This window comes from Aspergillus steynii, assembly GCF_002849105.1.
Source record: "Aspergillus steynii IBT 23096 chromosome Unknown P170scaffold_3, whole genome shotgun sequence".
NCBI lineage: Eukaryota > Fungi > Ascomycota > Eurotiomycetes > Eurotiales > Aspergillaceae > Aspergillus > Aspergillus steynii.
The window spans coordinates 823,533-839,953 of record NW_020194400.1 but is presented as its reverse complement, the minus strand read 5'-3'; the positions used below and the strand labels follow the sequence as shown (position 1 = coordinate 839,953).

The 16,421-nt window shown below is 51.3% G+C and overlaps 7 protein-coding genes across 7 annotated transcripts; 3 read left to right on the top strand and 4 right to left on the bottom strand.

Moving 5' to 3' along the window:
* Positions 1–49: 49 nt before the first annotated feature.
* Positions 50–1,362, bottom strand: P170DRAFT_435357 (uncharacterized protein). Its single transcript, XM_024848918.1, has one exon. The coding sequence runs from the start codon at positions 1,271–1,273 to the stop codon at positions 185–187; it is 1,089 nt and encodes a 362-aa protein (XP_024705470.1). The 5' UTR covers positions 1,274–1,362; the 3' UTR covers positions 50–184.
* A 780-nt stretch (positions 1,363–2,142) lies between these two features.
* Positions 2,143–2,877, bottom strand: P170DRAFT_355743 (UbiX family flavin prenyltransferase; the record flags this gene model as incomplete). The annotated part of the gene is made up of 1 exon (XM_024844106.1): positions 2,143–2,877. The coding sequence occupies one exon, from the start codon at positions 2,875–2,877 to the stop codon at positions 2,143–2,145; it is 735 nt and encodes a 244-aa protein (XP_024705469.1).
* Positions 2,878–4,965: 2,088 nt separating this feature from the next.
* Positions 4,966–6,025, top strand: P170DRAFT_435355 (uncharacterized protein). Its single transcript, XM_024848917.1, has 2 exons — positions 4,966–5,507; positions 5,562–6,025. The coding sequence occupies exons 1-2, from the start codon at positions 4,993–4,995 to the stop codon at positions 5,767–5,769; spliced, it is 723 nt and encodes a 240-aa protein (XP_024705468.1). The 5' UTR covers positions 4,966–4,992; the 3' UTR covers positions 5,770–6,025.
* Positions 6,026–7,847: 1,822 nt separating this feature from the next.
* P170DRAFT_463431 (putative AP-3 adaptor complex subunit sigma) lies at positions 7,848–8,890 on the bottom strand. The gene is made up of 2 exons (XM_024852169.1): positions 8,783–8,890; positions 7,848–8,704 (listed from the first exon to the last, which is right to left on the bottom strand). Exons 1-2 carry the CDS (start codon positions 8,849–8,851, stop codon positions 8,216–8,218), a joined length of 558 nt encoding a protein of 185 aa, XP_024705467.1. The 5' UTR covers positions 8,852–8,890; the 3' UTR covers positions 7,848–8,215.
* Positions 8,891–9,384: 494 nt separating this feature from the next.
* P170DRAFT_137505 (uncharacterized protein) lies at positions 9,385–10,239 on the top strand. The gene has a single exon (XM_024842447.1). The coding sequence runs from the start codon at positions 9,527–9,529 to the stop codon at positions 10,025–10,027; it is 501 nt and encodes a 166-aa protein (XP_024705466.1). The 5' UTR covers positions 9,385–9,526; the 3' UTR covers positions 10,028–10,239.
* Positions 10,240–10,406: 167 nt separating this feature from the next.
* On the top strand, positions 10,407–11,898 carry P170DRAFT_508380 (translation initiation/elongation factor MRX8). Its single transcript, XM_024854567.1, has one exon. The coding sequence runs from the start codon at positions 10,493–10,495 to the stop codon at positions 11,453–11,455; it is 963 nt and encodes a 320-aa protein (XP_024705465.1). The 5' UTR covers positions 10,407–10,492; the 3' UTR covers positions 11,456–11,898.
* A 551-nt stretch (positions 11,899–12,449) lies between these two features.
* P170DRAFT_354196 (cell division control protein Cdc4) lies at positions 12,450–15,728 on the bottom strand (the record flags this gene model as incomplete). The annotated part of the gene is made up of 3 exons (XM_024844015.1): positions 12,450–12,575; positions 12,628–15,351; positions 15,432–15,728. The coding sequence occupies 3 exons, from the start codon at positions 15,726–15,728 to the stop codon at positions 12,450–12,452; spliced, it is 3,147 nt and encodes a 1,048-aa protein (XP_024705464.1).
* Positions 15,729–16,421: the final 693 nt, after the last annotated feature.

The window sequence follows — 16,421 nt, the reverse complement described above, 5'->3', positions numbered from 1 at the left end:
CCAACGGGCTCGCGCTTGACTTCACCAGGATATGCTCCATAGGAAAACATCGTGCGTAGCATTTGACTATCAGATTCTTAGTTTACCCTAGGGTCCTCCGCCCTTTTATTTTCACATTTCACATCAGATCATACAGTAATGCACCCTGGACCAATTATGCAAGGTGAACACATGGACAGCTACCTTACGCCGATGCCGTCACGCTCCGGGCCTTGAGATATTCATAATCGGGCATGGCGTTTCGAACCCTCTTCTCCAGCATGTCGGCGGTCTCTTGACCAAATTCCTCTTTCCACTTGGCGGCCTCCACGGCAATATCCACCACGTCGGGCGCCTTGGACTTGACCACGCCGGATGATCCCGTCAAGGTGGATACCATAACACTTGCGGCCTCGGGACTCCACAGAGTCCTCTGTTCCGTGTTCCCATCCATTTGGACGTTCTGAGCCCCTACGTCCTTGCTGCCGGGCTTGTTCTCCCACTCAAACTTGATGGCGTTGGCATCCAGACCGGTCATTTCGCAGAACCGGACCACCGCCTCGGGCTTGTGGATCACCTCGTAGGCATCCAGAATGACAGGTCGGGCGTCGGGGTCATCCTGCTCCAAGCACCAGTCGTAGAGCAGGCGCGAGAACCGCAGTGTCATGTTGGCGACCATCACGCCGCCGATGTCCTCTTGCGTGATGACCCCGAGCTTGACCATCTTGCACATCGCGCGGTAAAACGACGGGAACATCAGCGCGGGGTGGCGGACGATGAACGCCATGTGGAAGGTTCGTAGGTACTCGTCCGGCAAGATCGTATAGTTACTGGGCGAGAAGGTCGGCGAAGAAGTATAGGTGCTTGGAACTTGTTGGCGGAACGGCGAGTCGGCACCTGCTGCGTCGCCATCCTCGCTCGCAGTGTTATCGTTCAGGCGCAAGATCTTCTGCAGCGCTATCGGGTCAATGAACCAGGGGGAGTGTTCTTTCGCAAAGAACACCTTGCTCTCCTGACTGGCGTGGGAGGTGCTCTCCTCCAGCTGGTCGAAGCATGTCTTCAGGGCGGACTGGACTTCGGAGCGATCATCCGAAGTCCATTGCTCGAACGGCTTGTAGATTCGGTTATTATTGGCGGTCGCGACAAACGAGTTGAAGAAGTAGTAGCCGCCTTTCTCGTTGGCATAGACGTTGGGCTGGTCGGGCAGGGCCAGGATCTTCAGCAGCAGGTTGGAAGCCGTGCGCGGGTTGCTGACTAGAAGGACGCGGCGGGGAGGAATACGAGCAGGAGCCATGACTATAGAGTGTGATTGGCCCACCAGCAACGAGGTTAAAAAGGCTTAAGTGTGAGTAAGTCAAATCAGAGAGGAAAGCGATGGTGAAATCAAAGGAGCCGATGATGTGATCGCGGCAGTATAAATAGTCGCCGTCTGCCAGTGCAGCCCTACTGTCGTTTCGTCTTCACCTGTCACTTGTCAACCGTTCAGCCACCGAGCCACCTGTCTCGGACATCCGCATGGAGATTCGGTCGCGGTCATCGCCGTCAATCTCCGAGCTGATACGAGGTTCTTTACGTGGCGCAAGCCCAATCACCCTCTTTTCCTGCCTGGTTCCACTGGCTCGATATGGGGAGCAATCTCGCATCGAGTCATCCGAGTGGAAGAAACCCTGCGGGCGGCAGCGAACGTGTGAAACAAACGGCTCGTCCTCGGAACTTTCGCGCTCCTGTCAACGCCGATTCCGAAGTGGACGGGGTCATCATTGGTGGTTGAATGACAGCCGGGGGCAGTAGAGCATCTCCACTATCTGCAGATCACAAGAGGGGGCTACGTTTGGCGAGACGAAAGAGCATCCATGCGCGTCGGGTGTGTGCGGCATGCAATGTCGGCCCATCGTGGCCTTGGTATCGCTCGTCTTGGCTGCATCTGGCCAGTTTGACCCTTCTCGAATGCAGAGAAGTCGAACTGTCGAAGAAAGAAAATCTGCACCAGAATCAACGGCGGTTTTCTCGTTGCTCAACAAGCCAAGACAATTCAGACGGAGTATATTGACCAGACCAGGATAGGATCCACTTCGCAAGTCAGAACAAGTGCGAGAATGCCCGCTATCTATTTTAGTCCCTGCGACCATCTCGTTAGAGACAGGCCGATGATTCCCTGTCCATTCACATAACCTGTTTTCTCTCGCCCTCCATCCCCTCCCACCGTTGAAACCTGTCGGTTTCCAGTCCCAACATGTCCATGATTCTGCCTACAGTCTGCCTGACAATATCCTCCACCCCCTCAGGCATGGTATAGAAGGCAGGCATAGGCGGAAAGATAACCGCCCCATACTGAGCCAATGCCAACATGTTTTCCAAATGAATGCAGCTAAGCGGCGTCTCTCGCACAACTAGCACCAATCTTCTCTTCTCCTTCAGCGTTACATCGGCTGCTCTGCATATTAAGTCGTCGGCAAATCCCGTCCGCACCGCGCTAAGTGTTCTCATGCTGCATGGCACGATAACCATCGCATCGGTCCGGAACGAGCCACTCGACACGGCTGCGGCGGCATCGTTCACGGAGTAAGATCGGGATGCAAGGGCCCGGACCTGTTTAATTGTGTACTGGGTCTCATATTTAATGGTCTCGGTAGCCCAGCGACTGATGATCAGGTGGGTTTCGACATTCTGTTCTCGCAGTCGCTCGAGGAGACGGATTCCCAGAATTGCGCCCGTCGCACCGGTCATTGCAACGATGATACGAGTAGGACGTGCTGCTGAAGAAGCTGATCCCGAGGGAGTGCTCGATCTGAGCTCTGGGCCAGGGGAGACTGTAGGTCTGCGAAAGACGGGGAAACGAGCTACCAACAGAAGCAAGCTGCCTACAAGGCTGACGATGAGGACCCCCGCGATGACCATGATAATTCCTTGGTGGATTTGTAACGTGCAGAGTTTTTGACGTGAGAGGTGTTAGAGTTCATCTTTTGTTATATTTGCTTTCAGGTACGTCATGACATGGTCTGCAGGGGGGGAGGGGGAGCGGGGGAAATGCCATATTTCCGAGGCTATGCACGTTCAGGAAGTATCATGACTATTGCTCACTTAACGGTATGTTAAAGAGCATGGATCGGCCGGAGGATCGCCGGAAGCGTGGCTATGATGTTACGCGAATGGTCGGTTGTGATCCCCGAGTTAGAGCCGATCGGGGCATTATCTCGAGGTATGCACTTCCTTCCACGAGCTTGGTGATGAATGTAGCGTGCGCGGGACTTTAATGGATATGAAGATTTGCAAGCAGGTTCGTGCCCTTAGGGTTTCTTATCTATGCTCCCATCCTTCTTGAATCAAATAAGATCGATACGACTTCGGCATTCCCAGACTTTCGGGGATTTTTCCAAGAAGTAGACGATGAAGGAGAACGTCAATCTTGGCCTAGAACTCACAGCTACTATGCGCAGATTATATGAATCGAGAGAACGATCTCAACGACCCCAAGACCCGCAAGAGAGTCAGCTTCTCACCATCCTGGGAAACCAAATTGACTACGGTCAACGCCCCTGGTTTTCTACCACCGAGTCTTTAGGACTGGCTTGATCAGCGAACAGTCAAGAAATCATCTCTACGATCAACAACGCGGAGAATAAGGGCCCATGCTATGTCGAAAGCTTGAGAGGACCCGTTCAAAGAGGAACGACATCGATTTGAATGCGCTTTTTATCCCACTCCGTGTGAGGATGACGGTGAGAGACATATTTAAGTGTTCTGTGTACTCGCCGTACAGAGCTCAGATGTGACATGGACAAATCGATCTGTTACCGGAGGCATGGTCGACGGAAAGAGTTGGACCTGTGATCCTGAGACAAGACATCGAGGTGCTCTTTGATATATGGGAAGAGAAAGTGAGAGTATACCTGGGTGTTGTGCTCTAGAGTACCCCCTGCGGCGACATGGTTGGCGGTATGTCTATCATCCAGGGAATGAACGAGCCTGGATTTATTGGAGTATTATCAGAAGAACCTGTAGATATCGATGGTCTATCTTTCAAAGCCAATATACAATGTAAATCCATTTCACCCATCTGTGTTGCCTGTCGTATAATCGAAGAAAATCATATAGTGTGGGCTGTGACGCAGACAGCAAATATCGTGAATGTCTGTCAGAAAGCCGCTTTTTGGACGATAATATCATGGCGTTTGTTCGAGTCCTGCGGCCTATGGTTTGTCCTGGAGGCCAACCCACGAAGTTGCAAGAGATACAAACGAATATGGAAGAACTCTTTCGGAAATCAGGTGTTGTGTCGGTTCTCAGCGGTTTCTTGTCAGCGAGGATATCGATCCAATCAGCTTGAATTATGTCATCCAACAACCAGCCCAGTATTCCGGCAACTCCCTACTGCGTATATTGGGTAATAAAGCGGCTTGACAGCCTTGCGCGGTGGATTTACAGGTCCCAAATTCCAGATCCACTCGCCTAAAGAGCCAGGGATGGCGAACAGCCCGACTGTGGACGCCACAGAACTTCCGGATGGCTTCAACGCGCAGGACGTAGAACACAGCTCGTTTTCGATTGGTCGCATCGGTACGGGTAGTTCATGAAGGGGGTTTCGGTGCGCAACCCGAAAACCCCCTTCATGAACTACCCAGCATGCCCATGTGCCCTGTCGTGGAGAGTGGAGATGAAAAAATTCCTTGTCGAGGATTTATATGAAAATGTGGCCAATCATAAAATATCTCGATTCTTACTGCACGTTCTTTTAGAGTGACAATGTTTCTGACCCGCAGCGATGATCCATGTTGGCGGAATGGGGGGTAAAATCGCCGCTGGCTAATCGCGACGCACCCTGTCGAGGCACATCTTCACCTTTCCAATGCCACCCCTGCCAGATGATGGCAAGTTACTAGGCAGTCAATGGGCACACGCCATTGACCTAGTTCTCATATATAAACCATAGTAAACGCCGTACAATCTCCATTTCTCTACTGCATCTCTTGTTCGTCTCCTGCTTTGGTTGTATTCTTGTTTGGTCTCTTAAGCATGTCCGACACCTCAGACTTAGACCGGCATGGTATTTGGTCATTGGATGCTGCCTCCTCTCTTGCTGCACTCGAGTATATCCAACCAGATGTATCGCCAGATTACTCTGACCTTATGGGACTCGATGTCTCTGGCCTGCTAGACTCTGCTACATACCTGCCTCCCATATCTCAAGACCCACTATTATATACTTCGACCAATACCGGATCGACAGCCAATACTGCTTCTCATCCAAGCGACCTTCCATACAGAGCCAACACCCTCGGTCAATACCCTGAAACCAACCCATCCACTCCGCAAGACAGGACAAAGGGTTGTACGTCGTGTGGGCTACAAGGAACCAGCCCGGACGTTCCTGTCAATGCTTATACTACTGGCCCTAATCACGAGAACCAGCTGTTTGAGGCGAGCCATCTCCGTCCCCATGTCGGTTGCAATGATTCCTTCGCTCATGCAACCATTAAACGTGGCAATGATAGTGGAATGAATGAAAGAACAGCTGTCTTCATAGAAAGGTATGTCAAAGCTTTAGCATATCTCTACTTCGTCATGTACTTACTTCCTTTAAGTAAACCACGGAAACCAAAATTCTTCATATGCAAGTGGGAGGGCTGCACACACAAGAGGAACCACTTTAGACGCGAGATTGATTTGATGCGACATGTCAAAAACATTCATGTCTCTCCTCGATCCTATCGGTGTGATGTATGCAACATGTTATTTAATAGAAGGGACAACCTAGAGGCACATACTCGCCGTGTTCATGTCCAGCCTTGATTGTGAGCGACCTCTAAGAGGCTGGTTGACTAGGTCCAAGTTCGATTTGAGCCTCCTCCGTCTTGACTTCCGTTCTTTCTTTGTTCGTTCCTTCCTTCTGGCTTGCTTTTTCTCTTGCTGCTTCTCTTCAAAAAAACATTTCGGGATTTTTTCCCTCTTTCTTTCTTTCTTCCCTTAACCAACTCATCCCATATAAAGCATCCATGTTTCATCTTGTTGTTATATCTTATGTTCATCTCTGCTTTTCAAGCCAACTCGGCAGCCTGGTTCTTTTGCACAAACTTGTTGCGCATGCTTTTTCCAAGGCTTTTTTGGTCCTAATGGCTATCGATGATTTCAATTAACATACTTCTTACGCTTTTGAAGAGCCCATATATATAGTTAGAGGTCTTCTTAGTTTATATTGATTATGATAACGCATCCCCCTATAGCTCTTTACTCCCGGTAACAACTGGACAATTTCTTTTTGTATAAGTCTACCTGAGCCAGCTATACTAGCCTAATGACTAACCTATCACATAGTTTGGTCTATAGAATCCTCTTTACTAAGAACGAGCTGGTACGATAGGCCATGTATCTCACAAATCTCTGGGAGAAACCTTCTACATCAATAGATATCATAACATAGAACATATGTATGAAAAGACAGCTAGTCTAAAATTGTTTTTTCAATGCTTTATTCAGTCGGCACAAAGTAATACCGCCTTCGATGACAAACATATTCTTTCATGAAACTCAAATTGAATTTGAGTGACTTGGGATAGAAGCGTAGCAGTGACCACAACAGCTTATTCCACTCTGGTCATCATAAAATAAATGACATTACCCCTATTGCCTAAGCACTGAACGGGATATATGAGTGACAGTATGAATTGCAGGCCTGTTGTCGACTTCTGCTCCCAAACCTGTCGTGCGGGGCGAGAGATATACGGAGCCCTTGATATGGTCTGCGAGAAAAGGAGTTGGATTGAACCCATTGCATCGATGTAACTCTGCAATAGTGGTAGCGATTCTTTGATCTTCTATTGCGCGTCTGAAAAGCGTCCATTGTTTGTTCCGCCCAGAAAAGCGGAGGATGTAAACCGGGATAGCAAACGTTTGCTGGTGAGCTATGCTGTAGTCATATCGCCAGTTATTGACATCAATCACGATGTATGTATGACGCGGATAAACATCCACGACAAGAAGGCGCGTTGCGTGGTTTCTATTTAGCACATCGATTAGGGGTTTTACAAGCTCAGATGCGCCTTCCAATAGATCGTCAGACTGTAAGGTGTTGGTGGGAACATCAACAACAATTCGGACTGTGCGCTGCTCTTCGATTACATTGAGGACTTCTTCGTTGATTTCATCCATGATATCAAGGCATGATTTGAAGCGCTGGGTTGAAGTAGCAAGGTGTGTCGGTGGGAGAGACCTATCCTTATAAACCAGTCACGGCTGTCCGAGGCTGGCCCTAGATTAGGTGCATAATAAGCTTACTCACACCGCCACCGACTCTCCCCTCGAATGAGGCCTACGAATCTACAGTCTGGACGTTTTTCTTTCGTGACACAATATCCGAATACCACTCCTATTCCAAGATCCTTCGAACCCAAGACTCGACAAGACGGTATAACATTCTGCGGTTAGCTCCTTTAGGAATGAGGTGATTGTGCAGTTGTAAATCAATCGGCATGGGATGCGTGGAGGAATAAATCTATAGCTCCAGCGTCTGTAACTGTTGGGGTCGTGGCTTTATTGTTATGGTTTTGGAATCGAGATATTCTTTCTCAAGTAGTTTTGTGATCAGATGCAGACACATCCTACCTTCTTGCGACTGTCCGAGCTGTTCTATAGTAATCCTGGTCTCCAAAGATCTATTGTTAATCTAAATACATACACCGTCGTCCGTAGAGGGATTTGGGAGACGATAGTCGCATGCCGTGGTCCTTGTCTGAGATGAACCAGATGCCGTGCACGTGGTCGACATCAAAGCAAATGGTTTCAACTGAAGTGTCTGGGTATTCCGTAGCATTGAACCAGTACTTGATTCCATCCACAATAGTCTTTCTAGTCAGTCGAAAGTGACTCATGAGGCAGATAATGGGCTAAGAAGGTACTGAACTGATGCACAAGTAGGAGCCATGCTTCCCTCATGAGTGTTTCTATCAAATGTCGAGAGATGGACCCAGACCAAGAAGACTTCTGTTTACGTTGCAAAGAATATCTCTGTCAAATACCCCTTAAATGGTAAGCAGCCAACATAGACCACGCATAGCCACACATCATCCCATACCCTGCACCAGAAATGCTGAAATGCTCGATAACAAATACCCCCAAATGCAACCATAACCCTGAATGAACCGAAAACGCCTCCCAGATCAAATACCATCAGGCATCATTATATGCACCATTTATCAGAAGATAACTCAACCCCAAAATAACCTCAAGCAACCCCAACCGATCACCTCCAAGCCCCCAACCCAGGCAACCCTCCGCGCCCAACCCCCGAGCTAGCCGCCTGAATAGCCCTCTTCTTGCCCACACCCCCCTCCTGCTCCCTGACGCCCGCCACAATCTTCTCAAGATTCGTCTCGACGACCACCCCGCCGACAATCATCTCGCTGAGCACCGCGTGCATCGTCTCGTACCCGAAGATGAGGTCCAGCTCGCACACATTCTCGAACATGCGGTCCAGCGCTTCCACGAAGACCTGGATCAGGTCGATCAGCGCGAGGGGCGACTCGGTGGAGGTGGAGATCATGATGAACGAGAGGGTCGCGTAGGTGCGGTAGGTGATTTGCGTGGGGGCGTCGGAGGGGCCGTTCTCGACGCTGGAGCGCGCGCCCTGCGAGAGGAGAGGCGGGAGGGGGAGGAAGTTGCAGGCGCTGGCGGGCCGTTGGGCAACTAGTTTGTAGATTTGGTCGATGAGAGATTGTTTGGTTTGTGTGTCCTGGAGGGCGAGTTAGCTAAGGGAGCGGAGCGCGGTGGGTGGGTGTCGTCGCGGGGGGGGGGGGGGGGGGGGACGTACGATTTGGGTGTAAAATTTGGTCAGGCGCGGCTGACCGGCGTTGTTGAAGACGAGGACGGCGTTGATCATCGTGGCGAGCTGTGGGTGTCGGTGTTGCTGTCGTCGGAGATGTTGAAGGAAGGCGGTTCTTATCGGCGGGGCGGAGGTTCGGCTGACGTGCCGGCGTCCTTCGGGAGGGTTGCCTATCCGGGACATCTACATCAAGGGGCTTTTGTCTCTTCACATCTCCTTCCATCAAGTTCAGATTGCAATCGCCTTCTTTATTACGAAGTGGGAAAAGAAGAGGGCCTTAAAACCCCAGAAATAATTCCAATTATGCGTTACATTAAACCACCCCCGCCCATGTTCGGGCCTCCGTCAACAGACCTCCCGAAGCCTCCATTGCCATATACTCCCGGATGGAGGTTTCTTGCGCAATCTCACACTGCTCCTGCTCCGAAGCCGGTAGTACAAGACTGATGCATCACCAGTAAAGGTGACAGCAAAGAAAGACGAGAACTGAGTGCGATCGATCGATGCTTAAAACACCCCCCATTGCCTGGCAGAGAGGGCAATGACACCGTCAGCATAGAGATCGTCGACCTTTTGAAAGCAGAGGATGGCCACAATTCTCAAGTATTTACTGTTCAACTATTAGAATCAACATTGCAGTCGCCTCCTCCGAAAAGCACAAAGCTAGTTGCAAAGATATACGACCCACTTTACTTCAATGACGATGACGGATATCTCTGCCCATTCCGATGCATGGACCAATATTACACCCACGAGGCCAATGCGTATATAAATCTTCGTGAATTTCAAGGCCAATGGATCCCAAGCTACTATGGGTCCTACTCCTTAAGTCTACCTGTGGATCAAGGGCACACGCGGATAGTTCGGATGATTCTGATCGAGCACATCCCAGGAACTACAATGGCAAATTTCAAACCGGGGGACTTTTCTCAACCAGCTCGTCAACACATTATGAAGTCGATTGTGGACCTCGAAAGCTGGATCTATGAGAAGGACATCTTACTCAGAGATCTTGAGCCACGAAACACTATCTTACGGTCGCCAGTTTGCGAACAGCCTCGAGTTGTATTTATTGACATGGCCCATGCTCTCTTTAATCGGAGGCGAGATGAGCCTTACGCGTTGAAGCTGAACTTCTTCTTGGGAGAATACATTTCACCCTTACTGCGGTGGAAGGACGTCAGAAGTGCAGAATCATTTTCAGATTGGATTGATTGGGGCTGGGATCCCTAGCTTGAAGCAGAGTTTGCTCACACAGCTACAAGCATCACGCCGGAGATGCGAGAATTCTGGCTCAACGACTAAGTGGAACCGAGTTCATACAATACTGGGATATTTTTTGAGGTCAGAGAACATCGATTCAAGTCGGCTATGTTTGTTTCAATGATGAGATGTTGGTGGAGAGCATGTATCGTATAGTTCTAGAATTTCCCTTTGAATCAAAACAGGACAAGTATTGGTAGGAAATATGAAATATAGATTCAAGACTATACTAGCATTAGACACTTTCAATAAAAAGAGAAAAAAGAAAGCAGGTTTATACAGCCCGATTATATAATCCCCATCAACCACCGTCTAGACCAGGAACCGGCCGAACTGTGGGCCGCTAAAGAACATCTCCAAATCCGCCATGTCCTTCCCATCCAGCTTCTCTCTCTCCCTCCTCTACAGCTCCTCACGAGCTACAAACCACCCACCATGCAACTAACCACCCCCATCTACACCACCTACCTCCGGCAAACCCACCTCCTCCCCCTCCGCCGAACCCTCTCCACCACCACCGCCACACAACCACAACCACAACCACCACGCTCACCACCCTCAAACCCCAACAAAAAACGCCTCCAAGACGTCACCCCCTCCGACATCTCCTACTACTGGGACACGACAATCCCCACCCCTGCACAACTCCAATACGCCGACAAAATCTTCACACCCACCCGCCACGGGCCCCTCAAGCTCTGGTCCGCCAGCAAATTCCGCACCACGCCCCTCTCCTCGCTCGAGCCCGAAGTCGCCTTCCTGGGCCGCTCCAACGCCGGAAAAAGCTCCCTCCTGAACGCCGTCATGGGGCGCGAGATGTGCTGGACGTCGTCGAAGCCCGGACGCACCCGCGAAATGAACGCCTTCGGCATCGGCGGCACCAAGGGCGGCGAGTCGAAGGTCGTGCTGCTGGATATGCCGGGGTATGGGCGGGCGAGTCGTGCGGAGTGGGGCGCGGAGATCATGAAGTATCTGCAGGGGAGGAGGCAGTTGAGGAGGGCTTTCTTGTTGATCGATAGCGAGCATGGGGTCAAGGGGACGGATCGCGATATTCTGGGGCTGTTTCGGCGGTATGCGATTCCGCATCAGATCGTGCTGTCGAAGGTCGATAAGGTGTTGGCGAAGAGGAAGAGTCAGGTGAAGAGTGGGGTGTCGACGGCGGGGTTGGCGGCGTTGCAGGAGATGTTGCGCGGGTTGAGGACGGTCGTGCAGCCGGTGGGAGGGGCGGAGGGGCCGGGGGCGCTGGGCGAGATTTTGACGTGTAGTGCTGAGGCGACGATGGGGCAGGGCCAGGCGTTGGGGGTCAGCGCGTTGCGGTGGGCGATTTTGTCGGCGGCGGGGTTGGATGGGAAGGTGGAGGGGGTTGCGTCTAAGGATGCTGTTGCGGCGGAGTCGTGAGGGATGGGTTTGGAGCTTTATACGCTCTGAATACTTGTGGACATTTCAGTGTGGGATGACACTTGCCATGGATACACTCAACTCTACTGGAGACTCTTGCGAGGCTAGGGAGTTTCGGAAGATGGAGTCTCGACATCCCTCTCCTACGAGATGACTGACATCTCAGGGAGCATAATGAACTGTTATGCTCGTGGCTGGACACGGGGACATGGACCAACCGAGACTCGATATCGAATTCGCAGGGCGAACTCAATCCAGCCGTTGAACAGGGTCTTTCCATCTCCCTACTCCAAGCGAAGACAGACAATTGGAGGACAAACAGACGAGGATTGACATTTTGTCACAAACACCCTTGTGTTTCTGTATAGCTACTGATCATAATGATGTACCTTACAAAATATTGAAATAGACCAGTCATAGACTACGTTATTTGCAGATAGACCTTGGAAACAAGAGTTCATAAGAAAAAGTTCAGATGCATTGTCGAAGTACTCGAATCCGCAGCATTTACTTCAATGAAATGAACATTATTGAACATGCAGATAGGATGTAGCATGATATAAAATAAGATCATAGAACAGAATCAGACCCATGCATTCGATGGAGGCAATGCCAGATGAGATGCGAAATGGACATTATAGTAACATGAAGGTATGTAGGTCAGAGTAAAGGTCATGATGTAGTGAATGATGCAAATGGACATGTTGACACGGATGAGACCCTTCTGGATGCAAAGACGCCTTGTCTCGTAATAACTGCATGTCAAAATCCGCCAACCTCGCTATGCAAATCCTCGTAATGAGATGGACAATTGTGTGAGAGGGGGTATCGTGATGTTTTCATAGCTCGAATAAATAAATAAAAAAGTCGAAAAAAGGGCAAAGGGTGAGTGGGACAAACAGTTGGCTGCTTCCCAAAGACCCTTCAAGTGTGAAGGGTAGATATTATCAACCAATGAATCCAAGATGGTTCATTGGCAAGCTGATACTGGACATCAGACATCGGATAAGTCGTAATCCTCATCGGCGTCGCTGACTTCGTGGCCCCTGCGGTTGACAACTATACGTTTTCCCAATTGATCTTCGGGTATCCCATCGCGAGAGGCACCAAAGTCGAGAACCTGAAAAATGTTAATCAACAATAACGCAAGTGTAAGGATCATCTAGTCTCACCTCGATATAAGTCATACTATCACGCTGGACCGCAGCCACACATTTTCGGTCATTGAATTTCACCTGCCATACTCCGCTGAGGTCGGTGAGAAGATCCCGAACGCACTCGCCGGTTCGCACATCCCACATCTTCAACGTTCTGTCGGATCCGGAAACGACTTTCTGGCCGTCGTGCTGGAAACACGTGATGGCGCCGGTATGGGCACTCAGCATGTTTTTACATTGACCGGTCTCCGGATCCCAGATTCGAAGGGTGGAGTCGGCAGCCGCGGAGACCAGACGATCGGATTTCAGGTCTAGGAGCCCGACCAAAGAAGTATGGCCCTCAAGGTTGTACAAGACGGAACCGGTCTCCAGTGACCATACCTTGACCATGTTGTCCATGGATCCACTGATGCATCGGTTCCTCTTGTGATCCAGAACGACGCTGTAAACCTTCAGGGTGTGGCCTTGGAGTCTGTGCACCGTTTCTCCGGTAGATATCTTCCATACTCGCACGGTGCAGTCATAACTTCCACTGACCAGAGTGTCGCCATGGGCTGCGATCGCACGAACCGAGTGTTGATGGCCGGTCAGGACGCGCACAAAATAGGGGCAATCGGTGTCATCGACGTTGGGCCCGCTCTGGTAGTATCCAGGGTCGCCGGGCTTGGGAAGCTTCCATACTCGTAGATTCGAGTCTCTGGAACCGGTGATGATCAACGGCTCCTTCGGCATCATTTCAGGGGCGCCGTTCGCTTTCTTGCCTACCTCCACCGGCAGGACGATTTGCAAGCATCGGACCGTAGAGGTATGACCATGGAAGATCTGAGTGCACCTGGCCCGTTCAATATCCCAGACTCGAACTGATCTGTCGGTCGAGCCGGAAACCAGCGTATTGCCATGGTATTCAAGAGCCCAGACACCACCCTCGTGACCCTCGAGAGTTGCCCTCAAAACGCCAGTCTTCGTGTCATACACGTTGATGTTGGTATCGTCGCTTCCGGTCAACACCTTTTCGGTGTCAAACTGCAGACATGTGACTACATGGCGATCATGAGCCCGGAACGCAATATGTCTTGGTTTGACGCTAGGAGTCATCCAGGCTTTATGGATCGAGTGATGGCGCTGGTAGAGAGATTTGTAGAGATGAAGACCCTGGAGGGACGGCAGACCGATGTCGGGATATGGAACGGCGGCAGCAGCGGCGTTGGCAGCAGCATAGGGGCCCTCGGTGGTAGAGATTTCCTTTCGCCAGTCAGCTGACTCAGAGTGGTCAGTGCCACTGGACGAGATCTTTCGCTTGGCGAGTTTTCGAGAGGAGACACGTGTACAGGCCTTTCTCTTTGGCCGGCGATGAGACGATGATGACCTATCGCTGGGCCCGGCAAGTAAAGGCAAGTTAGAAGGCGACCCAGACTCGGGGTCGGGCTTGACATAAGTGGAGACGCTAAGGTCCCTTTCGCAGTCCTCGGTCCCGTTGGGGAATTGCCATCCCCAGCCTTCCCGGATGGCACGGTCGAGCTCTCCCTCGGGGAGAACATATCCATCCCGGTCAAAGAGCTCTTTCCAGCTCTTCTCATCAGAATTAATGATATGTCTCCATTTCTTGGACACCTGCGCCGCACGGCACATGGTGACGGCATCGAAATATTTGACAACGTTGAGAGCGAGCTCAAGAGGTAGGAGTGCCAGGAAATCACATTTCAAGGCGGGGTTGACGACGTCGGCGACGAAATGCAGAGTTGGCTTGGGACAACGCCTAAGTAGTTGGTACATGAGGTAAGTTTTCAGTCCCTCGGGGACCGAATCGAAAAAGTCCAGCACATTAGGGATGTCCATCAGCGAAGACGGTCGTGGGAGATTTGAACTTGTGGTTAGGCCGGTATCTTTCGAGGGCTCGCTTGCTTTGCCGTCCTCCAAGCGCAGAGCGCCCAGATATCGAGCCTCATTGTCAAAACTAGAATCCGTATCCATTTCGGGCTCTTCTTCGGCCGAATCGAACGAGGAATCGGCGTTCAGTGCATTCATAGCGGCGACCGGAGATAGGCTAGGACTGGGCAAGCACATATCCTGGGCTGCAACATTTCCAATGTTGGGGACTTGCGAAAAGGACCCCGTAGACAACTGCTGGGAAACCTCTTCCGATGCATCGTATGTCGTGTCCTGACTCGTGTCCGCAGTACCCGACTCCTCTTCTGCTCTAGTTTCTGTTGTCGTATCTGGAAGCTTGCCGGAGCTTTCCTCCGAGCGGCCCAGGCGTTTGTTTCTCTCGGAGACGACTGTTCTGGTGCGCAGCTCTCTCTTCGGATTTGGTCCTTGCGAGTTCTCCTGGGATTCAACTTCGGACGAGAGAGGAGAGCGTAATAGAGTTTCACGACGAGGGATGCTGGCGCTGTGGATCCTTCTCCGCGACGCTACGATTTCACCAGAGCCATAAGTATTGGTCTCCGTCTCCGGGGTCGCCAGACCGGCTGCTATCGGATGGGTTGGGGTAGAGCCATGGGAGCGAACGGAGCGCACCGACGGATCCGAAGGAACTCTGTTGGTAGGAGGACGCAGGGAGCCTTGATGGGTTTCCGGGATGGATAACGGGCGGCGCTTGGATATCGACGGACGAGATGGTTGATTCGATACCTTCGGGGGAGCGAAGCGGCGTGGTAACTGCGTATCGTCGGAGCTGAATGAAGTCACTGAGCGAACCAGCCCGTTAGAGGCCTTCAACGCGTCGTGCTTTTCATTTAACTACACGAGAGTTAGTTTCTTTTCCCTCGACTCATCCTCGAAGACAGACGGGATCGTTCAAGAGCAAACGTTCGACGTACCTCGGTGAGGGTTGCTGCAGTATCCTCCGGTTCGTTGAAGACGACGGGCTTCCCCCCAAGTTCAAACTTCACGTTTCTCAGCGACGACGGGGTAGGAGACGATGCAAGGGGATAAATCTTCGGGTCGAGGTCTCGCGCAGCACGGGGTGGCTTGATAAACAACGGGGGGAAGGTGGTGGTCGTAGTGGTCGTGGTGGTGACGACGGTAGTTCTCGTGGCGGGAGCAAAAGAAAACTGGCCGATGGAATTGTTGACAGCTTCCTGGTCCAGGCCACCACCGTTGTCTTGATCACTCATGATGTAATTTGGAGAGGAATAATATCGAGGAATCGGAAAATCAGAGGGACACGCGGTGACAGGAAGGGTGGAAGACGCGTATTCGTGAGGCGGCCGGCGAGTCGACTATGAGCGTTGTGGATATTTACGTGGGAAATCAGAGCGAGCGGCGAATCATTCCCAGGGGACAACGGTAGGAGTGCGAGTGTGAGAGATGCGAGTTCAGCGACCGGGTATTATAAAATAAAAAAAAATAGGAAGAGAAAAAAAAAAGAAAAAGAAAAAGAAAAGTGCAGGTTGATATGAACGAGGGCGTCAGCACTGTACAAATCTACAGGAACCATCCGACAACCCAAAGGGGGGGGAGGGCAGGGAGTTAGAACATGGCTGCGATAACGATAGGACGGCAGGCGACAGAACGAAAGAAGAGGCAGAGACGACGGAAGGGCGGAGGGAAGGGAGTGAAGAAACGAGGAGCGTGGCGGGATTCTGCTGACAAGGAGGTTGTTGGGTTGCAGGGTGGAGGGAGGACGGCAGAGCAGAGGGAGCGAGAGACAGAGCGAGCTGGAGGAGGTTGGACTGCTTTGGTTTGTGAGCGGAGTCGCCGTCGGGTGGATTGCAGGGCCTGGCTTTTAGCCCGTTTGGGCGGCTTCCCGAGGCTTCTCCCCGCAGCAAATGGGATTCCAGATCCCAGACTCAGAGTCTGGTCGAGGG